The sequence below is a fragment of the Scyliorhinus torazame genome, chromosome 28 (assembly GCF_047496885.1).
Source record: "Scyliorhinus torazame isolate Kashiwa2021f chromosome 28, sScyTor2.1, whole genome shotgun sequence".
Lineage (NCBI taxonomy): Eukaryota > Metazoa > Chordata > Chondrichthyes > Carcharhiniformes > Scyliorhinidae > Scyliorhinus > Scyliorhinus torazame.
In genome coordinates this window covers 9,393,292-9,410,794 of record NC_092734.1, presented here as the reverse complement: position 1 = coordinate 9,410,794, position 17,503 = coordinate 9,393,292, and the positions used below count along the sequence as shown (strand labels likewise).

The window sequence follows — 17,503 nt, the reverse complement described above, 5'->3', positions numbered from 1 at the left end:
AGATTGCCAGAACATGAGATGTGGCGTGTTGTGTCAGTCCGTTGTCTATTACAATCATTAGGTTAATGGATACCAATATGCCATCGAGAAAAAAAAATTAAATCACAGCTATGCCACTACGATTGAGTGTGATGTAATACCTCAACCCACTCCTGTTATCAGGGCTAGTAATTGTCATGGCTTCACCTGCTTCACACATCGACTTACTCTCTGTCACAATGCATCTTGGAAGAAGGAAGGGACTGTACCGTTGGGAGATTTTCACAGTTCAAGTGGATATGGCAGATCTGCGTGTGCATATCGATAGTATGGCCATGGTTCTCCCTTCTGGAGACTAAATGCTCCCGCCAGCAGAGAATCGCTACTGCCCTCCCCCGGCGCTAGGAGAGGCGCCCAGGAGATTCTCTCCGTCACCATGCTAATTTATGCATGAGGGAGAGCTCACCAGATTCCCCTGGCTCTCTGAAAAGCATCCCCTTCAGGGAGGGCCCAATCACCGCCTGTTTCTGTGCAGAATACCACCATTTGGCCAATTGAACCGAGTCCCACCAACCTCTCAGGTTCCGAAACATCTACCGGCCCTGGTGTGGTGGGTCCCCTGCCGTGGAATATGCGACGAGCCAATCAGACACTCACTGGCTTCGGCAAAGCCCAATGGGTGCACCCGGAAATCCACCCTCAGAGAGGGTGTACGGCAAGAACATGTCACAAATCGGCAACCAGAGGACACTGATTTATGGAGACTAGCAAGAATACCGCACGTGGTGTGAGATTTTGGTTTACTTATTTATTTATTTTTAAATTTAGAGTACCCAATTCATTTTTTCCAATTATGGGGCAATTTAGCGTGGCCAATCCACCTACCCTGCACATCTTTGGGTTGTGGGGGCGAAACCCACGCAAACACGGGGAGAATGTGCAAACTCCACACGGACAGTGACCCAGATCCAGGATCGAACCTGGGACCTCAGCGGGGTGAGGCAGCAGTGCTAACCCACTGCCCAGATTTTGGTTTATGCGGTGTGCTAGGGATCTGGAATTCACACCCTGGAAAGGCAGTGGAAGCAGTTCCAATAATAACTCTCAGAAGAGAATGAGATGTTTGTACTTGAAAGAGAAAATGTGTCAATTGACCTTCCCAACCTGATTACCATACAAAGAGAACAGTCTGAAATATACTTCAAACTCACTCTAGTGTCCTCAAAAATCAAGCATTCTGAAAAGTCACTGAGCAGCGCAATGTGGCGAGGCAGAAAAGGCATTGGATTGATTCACCAGATTGATTCCGGAGACAGAAGAATTGACGTGTGAGGAAAGATTAACCAGTTTGGAGTTTAGAAGGATGGCAGGAGATCTGATCGAGGTGTATAAAACACTAAAAATGATTGATAAAGTAAACAGAGACCAAATGTCCCCACTTGTGGGGCAATTTCTAACGAGAGGACACAGATCTAGGTTGAGAGGCGGTAGATTTAGAACTGAGATGAGGAGGAACTACTTCTCTCGCAGAGGGTGATGCATTTGTGGAACTCGCTGCCCCATAGTGCGGGGGGAGTCTGAGTCATTAAATGGTTTCAAGAAGGAGATAGGTATATTTCTGATTTTAAAAAGGGTTGAAGGAATATGGGCAACAGGAGGGAGGTGGATTTGAGATCAGGAAGAGGTCAGCCATGATCTGATTGAATGACGGAGCAAGCTCGAAGAGCTGAAGTGCCCACTTCTGCTCCTAATTCCTATGTTTCTATCAGGAGGGTTAATAATAAAATCCCAAAGCACCTTGCAGGACTGTTGTAAAGCCCAATTTCACAGCGAACCACATCGATAGTACTCTTAAGGTTAACGTGCAGGTTCAGTCGGCAGTTAGGAAGGCAAATACAATGTTAGCATTCATGTCAAGAGGGCTAGAATACAAGACCAGGGATGTACTTTTGAGGCTGTATAAGGCTCTGGTCAAACCCCATTTGGAGTATTGTGAGCAGTTTTGGGCCCCGTATCTAAGGAAGGATGTGCTGGCCTTGGAAAGGGTCCAGAGGAGGTTCACAAGAATGATCCCTGGAATGAAGAGCTTGTCGTATGAGGAACGGTTGAGGACTCTGGGTCTGTATTCGTTGGAGTTTAGAAGGATGTGGGGGGGAATCTTATTGAAATTTACAGATTACTGCGAGGCCTGGATAGAGTGGATGTGGAGAGGATGTTTCCACGTACGAAAACCTAGAACCAGAGGACACAATCTCAGACTAAAGGGATAATCCTTTAAAACAGAGATGAGGCGGAATTTCTTCAGCCAGAGGGTGGTGAATCTGTGGAACTCTTTGCCACAGAAGGCTGTGGAGGCCAAATCACTGAGTGTCTTTAAGACAGAGATAGATAGGTTCTTGATTAATGCGGGGATCAGGGGTTATGGGAGAAGGCAGGAGAATTAGGATGAGAAAAATATCAGCCATAATTTAATGGCGGAGCAGACTCGATGGGCCGAGCGGCCTAATTCCATCCTATGTCTTATAGTCTTATAGTAGGGCAGATGTTCAAAACCTTGATCAAAGACATAGGTTTTAAGGAGCAGTTTAAAAGAAGAGATGCAGGCGGGGAGGCAGAGATATTCAGGGAGCGAATTGCAGAGTTTAAGAGCCCAGGCAACTGGAGACATGGCCAAAGGTGCGACAATTAAAATTGTGTATGCTGCAAAGGCCAGGATTAGAGGCATCTCAGAGAGCTGTAGGGTTGGAGGAGATGACATAGATAGGGAGGAGCAAAGCCATTGGGGAGGGGTGGCATTTGAGAATTTGGGATTTGAGAACAAGGATGAGAATTTGAATATCAAGGTGTTGCTCAACCGGGAACCAATGTAGGTCAGCGAGCACAGGGGTGGCAGGTGAAAGGGACAAGTGCAAATAAGGACACGGACAGCTGAGCTTTTGACAAACTCAGGTTTCTGAACTGTGGGATGTGGGCGTCAATGAAGAGAGTGTGGGAGTGGCACCAGAAGTCTTCCAAACCAAAAGCATGAATAAGGCTTTCAACAGCAGGTGAGCCAACCAAGGCAGTTACAAAGGTGGAAATCGACAGTCTTAGCAATGACGTAGATATGTGGTCAGAAGCTTGTCTCCAGAGACGACAAGTTTCGAGTCAAAAGTGGTTGTTATTATGCAGACAGCAAGGTACCACTAGCAACAGTGAGATGATTTTCTTTTTGAAGTGGTACTGGGTCAGTGAGGGATGTTGGCCTGGGGGACATCCCCCTCCCGTTAACCCATACACCTGAACCAACAAAGAGGGCCCTGATTTAATGTGTTCTCTGAAACACATCTTCAACGAAGCAGCCCAAACATAGCACTGCATGGATGTATGAGCCCTAAATTAAGTACCTGAATCCCAAACTGGGATTTGAACCTACAACCTTCCGATTCAGGATGCTGCCAGCCGATTCAATCTGATGTAACATCAGCGTGCGAGATGGTGCGAAAATCCAAGCAACTGTAACCCCAAATTAACTAACGGTGGGCCCTGGGCAGGCAGCTAGGAAATTACATCTGTTCTCTGGTGTGCAGTTTCAGCAGAAACCATCAGACGTATCAAATAACTAACTTTATTTACTCAGCGCAGCAACACAGAAACCCATCCCAAAGCCCATGGTCTCTTAATGTATTTTAGATTTACTCTAATACATGCTGCCCGTATACAGTGGCATAAGTAACCAGCTTTGGTTCTGTGAATAAGTCCCTCCCCTCAAGCCAGGACTTAAGGGCAGAAAGATCCTCACCGTGCCCTTTTGTACCGTACAAGGTCATTCCAAATTCTCCGTTGCATTTTCAGCAAATAAATGGTTCTGTCTCGGTCCTAAGCTCTGGATTTTTATCTCCAAACATCTCTACCTCACTTAAGACCTTGCTGACAAAGCATTTGGTCGCCTCATCCTTTGACTCGGTATATTACATTTGTGTGCTCCTTCTTGACGACAATACAGGTGCCCCATCAATGCTAGTTTTTGTTAAGTGTGTATATATCATCACTGACTGTAACTTCAAACCCTTGGTTTCTTCATAAAACCCTTTTACTATTTATATATTTTTTCATGGCCATAGCCCTCGAACTGAGTGGCTTGCTAGGCCATTTCCGAGGGCAGTTAAGAGTCATAGAATCCCTACAGTGTAGGGCGCCATTCGGCCCATCGAGTCTGCACCGGCCCTCTGAAAGAGCACCCTGTCTAGGCCCACTCCCCTGCCCTATCCGCGTAACCCCACACCCCCACCTAACCTTTTGGTCACTAAGGGCAATTTGTCATGGTCAATCTATCTAACCTGCACATCTTTGGACTGTGGGGGAAACTGGAGCACCCGGAGGAAACCCACGCAGAAACGGGGAGAACGCGCAAATTCCACAAAGACAGGTACCCAAGGCCGGAATCGAACCCGGGTCCCTGGTGCTGTGAGGCACCAGTGCTAACCACTGTGCCGCCGTGCCGCCCCTGTCAACCACATTGCTATGGACCTGGAGTCACATGTAGACCAGACCGGGTAAGGATGGTAGATTGTAAAACAGATGGGTTTTTACGACAATCGATAATAGTCGCCATTACTGAGACGAGTTTACAACCGCAGATTTATTACCTGAATTTAAATTCCACCAGCTGCTGTGGTGGGATTTGAACCCATGTCCCCAGAGAATTAGCCTGGGGCCTCTGGATTATTATCCCAGTGACATCATTGCCACATCTTGTCTCCCCTGAATCCTTGTTTTTCAGGGGGTTGATCTCTGTCTGCCAACAATTCCGGGGATCGAAAGTCCTCCGATTACTTTCCCCACTTTCTGAGTCAGTAATCCAAGGAAAGGTTACAAACTCCCCAAACTCACTGACTCTGCTCGTTATGTTCTTGGCCATTGTTCAAGATGTCAGAACTATTCGGCTTTCCGTCAAAAAGGAGCTTCAGGGTAGGGTCTCCATGGGCAAAAATTAATATAAGTAACAGATAGTGGAGCGTCCACAAAATGGCATTCGCCTTAACCGTTTGAAATCTATATTTTAATGACAAGATTGCTTTCCTGCAATGTGTAACTTCCAAGCTCTGGGTCGCAAATCAATGCTACGGTCTGGAATGCACTGTCTGAAATGGCGGAGAAAACAGATTCAACTGCATGAAGGGGAAACATCTGCCGGGTTAAATGGGAAAGGGCGGGAGAGTGGGAGTGATTGGCTAACTCTTTCAATAATCTTTCATGGGCCACCTCCTGTGCTGTTTTATTCTACGATTTTATGAATCCATGTGCTAAATGCAGTTTTCTAAAAATTTCATTTCAAAATTTAGAGTTCCCTCCAATTAAGGGACAATTTAGCGTGGCCAATCCACCTACCCTGCACATCTTTGGGTTGTGGGGGTGAGACCCGCGCAGACACGGCGGGAATGTGCAAACTCCACACGGACTGCGACCCGGGGCCAGGATCGAACCCGGTTCCTTGCCGCCGTGAGGCAGCAGTGCTAACCACTGTGACACCGTGACTCCCTCTAAATGCCGTTATCAGGACGTTTGAAGAAGAGTAGAAGAGTTGTCCCTGGTGTCCCTGATCAATGATTATCTCCCACCCCACGATTAACATCACACCAAAAAAAAAAAATTATGACCTGGTCACTGTCACATTGCTGTTTGTGGGATCTTGCCGTGCGTCAAGTGGCCACCAAGTTTCCTACATTAGAATACTGAACACACTTTAAAGGTACACACTGGCTGTGAAACACTTTGATACGGCCAGTGTAAATCTTTTTTCCTCCCAATGGAAGAAAACTGATGGATAGATTCGTACAACTAGATAGGTTTTTGTTTAGATCAAAGAGGATCAGGGGAGTTGAAGATTGGGCAGGAAAGTTGAGTTCTAAGTTCAGCCATGATCTTATTGAATGGCCTGGCAGGCTTGAGTGGTCACATGAATTACTCCTGCTCCTCTGTCTGAAGTGTTTTTTTTTTGGTGTACTCAGGTATCAGGACATGAACATTTTAGCTCACTGGGAGAATGAGACTGGGAGAATGATCAAACTCCACACGGATAGTGACCCGGGGCAGGAGCGAACCCAGGTCCTCGGTGCCGTGAGTCAACAGTGCTAACCACTGCGCCACTGTGCCGCCCCGCCTCCAGGCCTAACTTTGTGCACATTGATCGCTTCATCTGCAGAACGTCCTGACGATAGTTCTCAACTGTTTTTTTGTTTCGTTTGAACCTGTTTTTTCACATATCCTCATCTCACTCCTAGCGCATTAAAGCAAATTATAGCGGGTGCTGGAATCCTGGAACAAAAACAGAAAATGCTGGACAATCTCAGCAGGTCTGACAGCCTCTGTGAAGAGAGAAGTGAGTTAATGTTTCGAGTCTGGGTGACTATCCTAGTGCAGTTTGAAATTTTCCCTTTGCCACAACATTTACTGACCCACAGAGCCATAAGACAAAGATGTCATCTAAAGTGAGTCAGGTTAGTATCTGTGAAGAATGGCCAGCAAAGGATATGGGGAAAGGGTCCGTAGCTGTCATTGAAGAGCTAGCATCAAATACTCACGATTAAACACCAAGCCATAAACACAGGGAAACAGTCTTCCTTATCCTCTACGCTACTGTTGGAAGAGGATAGATAATTGGCACAAAAGCTGATAAAGGCTTGTAAAGACAGGACATTTTGTCTGCCTTGTTAAGCAAGCAGGAAGCAAGTAAGCAGAGCTAAAGAGAAAACATATGTACATAGCATAACAATGGCTCTCAGCAGCAACATGCTACCAGCACTATTGCAAGAACAGACATTATGGAGACAGTGTTCTCAAATCATAATTATGGTGTCTGTTCAAAGTCTGAAGAGTACTCCTTGTAATATAAACAGACATTAGTATTTAGCAGCAATTTAGGATGTCTCCTGTTCATGTTATGGATACCACTGTTTCTCCCTGTTCAAACCAATATATACAAAATGAGACACAGTCTGTGCCGAGAATGGTTTTAGATATATAGTGCCCCCTGGGCAAGAGACGGAAAGGGAAGTCGGCATTCTGTACTCTAGCCACTGTCGTACAGTTCCGTCTAGACTGTTGAATCTGCTGAATCTCACCCATGGTGGTGAGGTACAGAGGGTGAGTGTTCTGGGCAGGGAGAGTTTCCAGGGATAGTCCCATTTGGAGTGCTTTCCCTCGGTATTCCGGTGACCTTGTTGGCGCACCAATGGCAAATCGGGGTGGGTGTGCAGGAGGTGGGCAACTGCAGTGGCATAAAGAACACAATGGCATGGACAACTTTTTTCAACCCAGCCGCTGCCTCCTACAGGACATCGAACCGTTGCCCCAGTCAGCTTATTCCACTTAATCAACTCTCATTGCTCACTGCGATGCTAATCTTCAGCATTTCTTTATTCTGCATTTCCTTCCTTCACAGCAGCGTCTTCAGTGTCCAACGCCTCTCGAGTTCAACATCACGGGCGAAATTCACCGGTATCGGCGCGATGTCCGCCGACCGGCGCCCAAAACGGCGCAAATCTGGCGGGCATCGCGCCGCCCCAAAGGTGCGGAATCCTCCGCATCTTGGGGGGCCTAGCCCCAACCCTAAGGGGCTAGGTCGATGTCGGACAAATTTCCGCCCTGCCAGCTGGCGGAAAAGGCCTTTGGTGCCCCGCCAGCTGGCGCGGAAATGACATCTCCGGGCGGCACATGCGCGGGAGCGTTAGCGGCCGCTCACGGCATCCCCGCGCATGCGCTGTGGAGGGAGTCTCTTCCGCCTCCGCCATGGTGGAGACCATGGCGAAGGCGGAAGGAAAAGAGTGCCCCCACGGCACAGGCCCGCCCGCGGATCGGTGGGCCCCCGATCGTGGGCCAGGCCAACGTGGGGGCACCCCCGGGGCCAGATCGCCCTGCTTCCCCCCCAGGACCCCCGGAGCCCGCCCGCGCCGCCTTGTCCTGCTGGTAAGGTAGGTGGTTTAATCTACGCCGGCGGGACAGGCATTCTAGCAGCAGGGACTGCGGCCCATCCGGGCCGGAGAATCGCGGGGGGGGTGGGGGGGGGGGGGGGGGGGGGGGGGGGGGCCGCCAACTGGCGTAAGTCTCCTGTGCCGGAGAATTCGGCATCTGGCGGGATTCGCGCCAGCCCCCGGCGATTCTCCGGGGTCCTGGGGGGGGCGCGGGGCGATCTGGCCCCAGGGGTGCCCCCACGGTGGCCTGGCCCGCGATCGGGGCCCACCGATCCGCGGGCGGGCCTGTGCCGTGGGGGGCATTCTTTTCCTTCCGCCTTCGCCGCGGTCTTCACCATGGCGGAGGCGGAAGAAACTCCCTTCACAGCGCATGCGGGGGGATGCCGTGAGCGGCCAGCGCATGCGCCGCCCGGAGATGTCATTTCCGCGCCAGCTGGCAGGGCACCAAAGGCCTTTTCCGCCAGCTGGCGGGGCGGAAATTATTCCGGCGCGGGCCTAGCCCCTTAAGGTTGGTTGGGGTTCGGCCCCCCAAGATGCGGAGTATTCCGCACCTTTAGGGCGGCGCGATGCCTGACTGATTTGCGCCATTTTGGGCGCCGGTCAGCGGACATCGTGCCGATACCGGAGAATTTCGCCCCATATCCTCAGCAGGAGTTCAGAATTTCCAAAGAATTTCCAGGGGCACAAATAAGAGGCCATTCGGCCCAATTTGTTCTCTCAGTATTTACTCTCCACATGAGCCTCCTGCTGTTCTTCTTGGTTTGACGGCATGTTCCTTAAATGTGGTTGGGGACCGTCTGAGATTAGAAGGTACTTCAGACTCAAAATAACTGGTTGCATTACGGGTTCAACTCCTAACTTTCTGCCCCTTCACACCCCCCCCCCTTACCATTTGGGGCGGGGGGGGGCAGGTCGGGGATTGGTTCGCGGGTCTCGGAGATCGAGTCGCCGTTTAAAAATGGCTACAATGGGGAGTTCCCCACTGTGCAAAATGGACAATGAGCGTCCTTGGCCGCGCTTTCCCTGCGCAGGCCCCTGCGTGTGCCGGGAAACACACGGTTAAATGTGCTCGCTAGGGGACTTTGTTCCTTTTGGGAGAGTCACGCCCTTAGGATTGATGACACACAGAATAAGGCCCTCTGCTGTCTCTCTTTTATTGACAGATCCATTTAATCCCATTCCTCTACTCCCCTCCCCCCCCCACCCCTCCCTCCATAAACCAATAACTTATCTTCGGTTTAGAAGGCTTCCCTTGTCTAGTGACACATGAGATAAATAAAGCACACATGCCCATTTCCTGTAGCTTGTTCTTCCTGGGCAGTTCGCTTATAGCTGGCCAGGAATCTCTCCTGCTTTTACCACCTGCTATCGGCATGCATTCAGAGGCTGATTAGCAACCTGTATCTGTTCTGAATACACCTTCCATGGTCATCGAAGGCCTGGAGTGCGATTTGAACCTCCTGATTCAGATTGTCCGGGACACTGAGGAGAACCTCCTGCCCTGCTCTTCCAAACAGGGGCTTTTTTAGGTCGCCCGCGAGGTGGCATGGCCTCAGTCTGGACGAGGGCTTCAGCCCACCTCACCCCTTCTTGACCCAAGATTTGAGAGCAGCATCCAAAAGGCCGGAATGGCTTTGCGCGTTTACCTGTGATCTGATCCACGTTCTCCTCCGTCACGTGGTCCTTCTGGTGCACCCAGTCGCCATTGCACTTGAAGTAGATCTGTGTTGCCGGGGTGGCTGTGCAGGCCATCACCACCGGCTTGTTCTTGACTATGTAGGCATCATCCGGCTCCGCCAGGAATCGCGGCAGAGGCTCTGCTGGCGACGAGGGGAAGGACTCGGGAAGCACATCGCTGTGTTCAGGACCTATGAGTTACAAGGAGGAAGGTGGAGATTACTGATGAGTATTTAAGGAAGCTTTAACTGTGTGGCATTTAATATACAGCACTGCAGATTAGTCACACAGGAACCAAAGGCTGTCCATTAAGCTGAGATAATGACACTAGTTACAGAGAACTCCAGCACTTAATCAATCAGCCTGGTGTCATAACAAGTGTGCAATGTATTTTGTGCAGCTTAATGTGTTTGCTATCTTTCAGGTCAGATAATAAAGAATTGTTTAGTTTAGCAGCATGCCAATCTGACCAGCTGCCCTTCTATACCCTCAATATTTACAGTCAGCCATTCCTCTGCTCACTGACACAAGATTTGTTACTGTGTTTAAAAATGGATCTTTCTGCACCTTGGAGACTTGCTAAGCAGGCAGCATCCACAGCCCAAAGAGGTGTTCTCGGTCCAGGCCTTCTCCCTCTCATCCAGCTCGGTTTCACATTTCCTCTCTCTCCTTCTCCCCAAAGCTATTTACTCTTTCATTACCCGTAACATATGGGGCTGGAGCGTTCCGTCCCACTCATATACTCTCCTCTCAGCTATGCTGCTCATCTTTCTGCGTAAAGAAAATGAGGGCTCTTACCACTCCCTTATGTAAACACAAAGGTCGAGAAGGATCGGCTAAATTGCAAATTCCTCTCCTCAGATGCTCTCTCCTCTGCCCCGCCAACATGTCTTTTCAGCATGTTTGCATCGACTCTCACAAACTTCTACAGATGTGCGATAGAGAGCATCCTATCCGGCTGCATCACAGCCTGGTATGGCAACTGCTCGGTTCAAGATCGCAAGAAACTCACAGTGTGGTGAACTCAGCCCAACGCATCACACAAGCTGCCACCCCCACATTGATTCTTTCTACACCTCTCGTTGCCTCAGGAAGGCAGACAGCATTATCAGAGACCCCTCCCACCCAGGCTTTGCCCTCTTCCAGACCCTTCCATCAGGCAGAAAGTACAGAAGTCTGAGGACCTGCACATCCAGACATAAGAACAGCTTCTTCCCCACAGCTACTAGACTCCTCAACGACTCTTCCTCGGGCTGATCTGTTCCCTTTCGGAACACTATTCACGACGCTCTATGCTGCTCTTGTATTTGCTTTGTTTGGCCCTTGTTGCGCACTGTAACAATCACTATTTGTCGATGTACTTTGTCGATTATTCTTTTTGTCTACTATGTGCATAGTGTACGTTCCCTCGGCCGCAGAAAAACACTTCACTGTACTTCGGTACATGTGACAATAAATCAATCAATTCTTCCATCCTGCAAGGTTCCTCACCCCCATGCCATTGAATGTGGGCACCCATTCACCAATAGGACGATTTTACTCTGGTTGTAATAATAAATACTAACTTATTGTCACAAGTAGGCTTCAATGAAGTTACTGTGAAAAGCCCCTAGTCGCCACATACCGGCGCCTGTCCGGGGAGGCCGGGACAGGAATTGAACCGGCTCTGCATTGCAAGCCAGCTGTTTAGCCCACTGTGCTAAACCTGTGACATCCAAGACTAGAATAGAACATCTCAGACCACCCCCTTAACTGTGGAGCTTGGAAACAGAAAGCACACTTTGTTGCTCGACAGCTGGTTTATTCATTAAACGCCTTCCCGGCTTCCCGTTAGAATGATCATTATTGGCTTGGAAAGTGAGCGATTCAGCTCATCCAACCTGCCCGGCCAATCAATTCGACCTGCCCATTGGATTGGGAACAGGAATCACCCCAGAACCGGTCGACGGCTAAAGAAATGGATTTGAAAGCCTGGGCTAGCAGGGTGAATACCGGGTGAAAGAGCAGGAGGATTTGAACATGAATGGCAAATGTGCAGTCAACAGAACATTCAGTCAAAAAGGTTCAAGAGAGAATTGTAAGGGGCCAAAACCCATTTGGGAAACAGACTGTATTGAAACACTAATGAAAGATAGAAGGAAACAAATTGGAAAACATGCTGCTTTTGTTACAGAGAAGGTTAAGCGTCACAGGTTAGCATAAACATAACTTAAGTTGTACCAGTGGTGAGCCGGCCTTGTTATATATTGCGCAGGAACTTGGGCAACATCAAGAAGAGAGGAACGATGACTGGATATTAATGGGATGTGTTGCTGGAATGGATGTGTGGACATACAAACTCACAAATTAGGAGCTGGAGGAGGCCATTCAGTCATCGAGCGTGTTCCCCCATTCAATTAGATCATGGCTGATCTGATTGCACCCTAAACCCCACATTCTTGCCCATCCCCGATAACCTTTCACCTCCTTGTTAATCAAGAATCTTTCTCGCTCTGCCTTAGGTTCCTTATTTTCAAACTGCGCCCCCTAGTTCTAGTCTCTCGCACCATGAAAGGACAAAATCAGGAACTGGCGCATGGTGTTAGCCGTTTTAGTTACTGTGATATGAAGAGTCTAAAGTTCTTGTTCCTTTTCACCAAACACCATTTATTTCACTTCCGCAGCCTCTGCACAAAACTCTTAACAACACACCACCTCACAGAGGCCACCTGAAACCCCTTTACATATCAGTGTCAATTAATGGATACTTAACATAAATGAGACAACTAATTGCAATGTCTCTTAACCCATTACTTAACAGTCTCCCCTTCCTTGGAGAAAAAAAATAATTAGGTGAAAACAAAATTTCAAGAAATTCAAAAACACACACATGATTTTCCCCCCTCTCCTTTTTTTTTGTTTGGACGAGAAAGAGAAAAAAAAAGTCACAGAAACAAGCGCCTTCATTCACAATATCCAAAAGTTTCTGTGAACTCGCCCCTCTTTTCGTAAAACAGTCTGACAGTTGATAGCTCCTGTCGACCCATTTAATTTTGTTGTTTCCCCTCTGTTCAACATCTGCTTCAAACTTGCGATGTCTATCCGTAACCTCTTTTCATTGACACTTTTTGTAGAGTGCACATTTTCCCACAGGGATTTATTGTCAATGTGACAGTCAATAGGTATATTACCCAAATCCCCTAATCCCCAAATCTCTGTCAATATCATACTTATATAAAAGGCCATATCCACCGCCTCTACAAGGCTTAACATCTCAGCAGCAAAAGTGCTTTTTACCACTCTCCTCATTTTCTTTGTTTCCCACACAAGCGGGCAACATTTACCATTGTTCCCCAAAAGGAAAATTATAAAACCTCCTGCGCTTGAAAACCCATCACATAAATTTGCGTAGGACGCATCGCTATAAACTATGAGTTTCAAGTGCTTAAGGTCACCTAAAACCGGGAACTTCAAAACACACTCCTGCATTTTTAGTTTGGCCAATGCTTTATTTGCTCTTATTATGTCTTCCACTTTAGGATCATTCATTTTTGTACTCAACTCTAAGACATCAAAACTCACGTCCGGTCTAGTCTGTCTACCTAACCAGTTCAGTTGCCCAATTAAACTTTGCAGTTGCTCTTTTTCTATCTTTGAAACCATTGCGTCCTTTTGTGAAACTCGGCCACAACTAATTGCTATTGGGGTGATGCTTTCCAAATAAGATTGCTGACAAAAAGTTGCCCCAAACTTAGTCTGTCCAATATATTTAAATGCACCGGAAGCCTGACTTCCAACCCTGAATTCTTTCCTCAAACCAGAGATTACAATAGCTTCAAAATCACTAGTCCCACCCCACAAAGAATCATCGACAGGCATCATAAAAATGCCAGAAAGATTTCCTTTATAGTGCAAGTAAAACATTGCAGGATCTGCTTTCAACTGGCAACAGCCTAACTTTAACAAAACTGACCTTACCGAAAAATAACACTCTAGAACATAAGAACATAAGAACTAGGAGCAGGAGTAGGCCATCTGGCCCCTCTAGCCTGCTCCACCATTCAATGAGATCATGACTGATCTTTTGTGGACTCAGCTCCAATTTCCGGCCAAAACACCATAACCCTTAATCCCTTTTTTCTTCAAAAAACTATCTATCTTTATCTTAAAAACATTTAATGAAGGAGCCTCTACTGCTTCACTGGGCAAGGAATTCCATAGATTCACAACCCTTTGGGTGAAGAAGTTCCTCCTAAACTCAGTCCTAAATCTACTTCCCCTTATTTTGAGGCTATGCCCCCTAGTTCTGTTTTCACCCGCCAGTGGAAACAACCTGCCCGCATCTATCCTATCTATTCCCTTCATAATCTTATATGTTTCTATAAGATCCCCCCTCATCCTTCTAAATTCCAATGAGTACAGTCCCAGTCTACTCAACCTCTCCTCATAATCCAACCCCTTCAGCTCTGGGATTAACCTAGTGAATCTCCTCTGCACACCCTCCAGTGCCAGTACGTCCTTTCTCAAGTAAGGAGACCAAAACTGAACACAATACTCCAGGTGTGGCCTCACTAACACCTTATACAATTGCAGCAGAACCTCCCCAGTCTTAAACTCCATCCCTCTAGCAATGAAGGATAAAATTCCATTTGCCTTCTTAATCACCTCTAGATGCATCATTTAATCCATATACACATTTGTTCAACTTCCAGAGTACCCCTTCTGTGTTAGCTGCTTCTTTAGGAGGACGGAGAAAAATGTCTCTCTGGAGCTGATGCCCCTGCAAAAAGGCAGCTTTTATATCTATAGATTTGCATTTCCATGCCTTTGTGGCTAATCGAGCCAAGAAGATCTTTAAAATAACCTTTCCTGCTGTCGGTGAATCTACCCTTAAATCCTGATCTTCTAAGTTTTCTTCAAATCTCCTTGTCACAAGCCTGGCCTTTGTCTTATAAGTTCCATCCAGAAGAACCATTTCTGTGCAAATCCATCTGTGGGATAGAGCTCTTTGTCCCCTATCTGGTACTTCCGTGTATACCCCAAATTCACTCCAAATATGCAATTCTTGCTGTTTAGCTTCTTTAATAACTTTTTCATATAATTTATTTGAAGCCACCAAAATCTCACGTACATGTGGGCTATTCTATTAGTATTTGTAGTCTTACTCATGTTCCGAGATCTTGACAAACAACGTCCCCTCTCCCGCCTGGTATCTCGTTCTGTACTGCTACTGCTTGATCTTTCCCTTCTGCTGTGGGATGTCCTTTCAATAGTTCTCGACCTTTTCCTGCGGACCTGTTCACTATCCGATGTACTATCTGAACTGGCACTGTGTTTCTGTGCCCTCCATTTCTGAACTTCGTTTTCCCAATCCATTGTCTTGATTCCTTCCCCTGAATGCTGTACATTCAACCAATATTTATACTTTCCAGTGGCCCTCCCTGCTCTACTAATAACAGTTGCATCCTTCCATTGACTAGACCCTTCAGGCAAGTATGTCACTTTTGTACCAACTTTTGGCAGTTGCCCTTTCAGAAAAATGGCCTGTTTTAATTCACCAGAAGTGTTGTGTTCCTCCACAGAAACCCTGTCTATATCAGATAATTGGTCCTCATAGTTCTGTAACACATGCGTACCAGATGACTCTGGTTCCTCGTCATGTCTGTCTGCTCTGTCTAAATTTGAAAATTTGTAATCTGTACCCATTATCCTTGATGAATGTACCCTAACAGTTTGATTACCATGTTGCAAAATAATTGTTTTGCCATCTATGCCTATGATCTTCCCTGGGCCTTTCCATTCATTAGAATTGTCTCTCTTATAGTATACCATGCCTCCTTGCTGAAAAACGGCATCTGATGGCCATACGTTATGTCTTAAAGCTCTGCGAATTCTTTCAGAGACTTCTGCTTCCAAAAAAGCTTTTCTACTGCTATGTAATGCACTTAAATGTTCAGCCAAACCAGAGCTAATTGTAGTCCCCTCCCAAGCTGGAGGCTGGTCATCCAAAATGGACGGAATTTTAGGATTTCTACCAAACACTAATTGATAAGGACTATAGCCCCCAACCATCTGCAATGAATTCTTTGCATGTACTGCCCATGCTAAAGCTGAATTTAGCCTGCAATTTGGTCGATCTGCCAAAGTTTTCCGAAGCATGTCATCGATGACAGCATGATTTATTTCACAGACACCATTACTAAATGGCCTTTCTGCAGCCGTATTCATAACTCTGATATTCATGTTTTCACACATATCCCGAAACTCATCATTAGCAAATTCTCCCCCATTGTCCGTAAGGAATTTTGCCGGTGGACCCATTCCTGTCCCTATCCATTTTTCCACGATTTGATCTAGAATTACTCTCTTTTCTTTACTTCGTACAATTGTTGATTGGCTAAATCTGGTTGCTAAATCTACAAAATGCAAAATAAATATATTATTTGCTTTATCTCAGATCTTTAGGTCGATGGCCACAATGTCGTTAAAATCCCTGGCCAAAGGTAGGGTTACTATTGGTCGTGCTGGTGTCCTTCTGTACTTCCTACAAAATTATCAGCGGTCACTAACCTGTTCTATCAGTTTAGTATAGTCGTCATCCCTTACCCCTGCATCCTTTAATAAATTTTTCAGCCTCCGAGGAGACGGATGTGCAAATTGCCTATGCAGTTTTAATACCACAAGCTTTTTATCAGCTAAAGTCCCATTTTCAACTGCCATTAACACATCCTTAACCACTCTACTTGAAAAATTATTTGTCAGTAATGGAATACAATAGTGTCCCGACTGTGTAAATTGTAAGTCCACCGTCTTTCCAAAAACTGTTGCCTTATCCTGTTCCATATCCAGTTTCATGTGTGCTTTCTTCATCGACGGTCTGCTCAGAAGCAAAGGTATCTCACTTGATACAACATCCGTGCTAATGAAACGATCCACTCCGGCAATATTGCAAGGGATCACCACTCTTTTCAGCGACCTCAGAGTATTATCATCCCCAAACCTGAAACCTGTGGAACTTTTAAATTCCTTAACCTTGTTTTCTCTTTCCCGAAGCAGTTACTTTAGTCCACATAACTACTGCACTTCTCCATTGGTCGTACGATTCCCTTTCAGAAAATAAGGGAGGATAGTCATATCCAGCCATCTTTATCCTTGGTTCAGCCATAAATCCCCCCCTTTTTTTTCTTTTCTCACTCACTCCTTGGTTTGATCTAGAAAAGGTGTATCTTTCAACCCTTCACATTTGCACAGCAACCATCCTCTGCTACCAATTGTTAGACATTTTAGTTACTGTGATATGAAGAGTCTAAAGTTCTTGTTCCATTTTACCAAACACCATTTATTTAACTTCCACAGCCTCTGCACAAAACTCTTAACAACACACCACCTCGCAGAGGCCACCTGAAGCCCCTTTACATATCAGTGTCAATTAATGGATACTTAACATAAATGAGACAACTAATTGCAATGTCTCTTAACCCATTACTTAACACATGGGAGGGGTGGGGGTCCAGTGAAGATTGTAGGACCGTTGAAGAAAATACCTGAGAATAGATTGCGATGGTATGGTCGGACATCTGTTGCATGGAGAGGGAGGTGAAGCGAGTGATGGGAAGTTGGGACTGGCAGGAAGAAGTGGAATAGGAAGGCCTAAGGCGAGTAGGAAAGATGTGGTGATGAGGGACTAAAAACACATGGGGACTGGGAGAGTAATAAGTGAGTGGACAGGAGGAGATGGAGCGGGGCGGCACGGCGGCACAGTGGTTAGCACTGCTGCCTCACAACGCCTGGGACCCGGGATCAATTCCGACCTCGTTCTCCCCGTGTGTGCGTGGGTTTCCTCCGGGTGCTCCAGTTTCCCCCCACAGTCCAAAGATGTGCAGGTTAGGTGGATTGGCCATGCTAAATAGGCCCTT

General features: G+C 46.9%; 1 protein-coding gene across 3 annotated transcripts in view; it reads right to left on the bottom strand.

Annotated features, from left to right (window-relative positions):
- The window catches only part of unc5b (unc-5 netrin receptor B), a 244,655-nt gene that overhangs the window by 57,864 nt on the left and 169,288 nt on the right, over positions 1-17,503 (bottom strand). For all 3 annotated transcript variants that reach the window (XM_072491422.1, XM_072491420.1, XM_072491423.1), the window contains one exon: positions 9,578-9,799. In XM_072491422.1, coding sequence (XP_072347523.1) covers positions 9,578-9,799 — 222 coding nt within the window. The remainder of the gene's footprint in view (positions 1-9,577; positions 9,800-17,503) is intronic.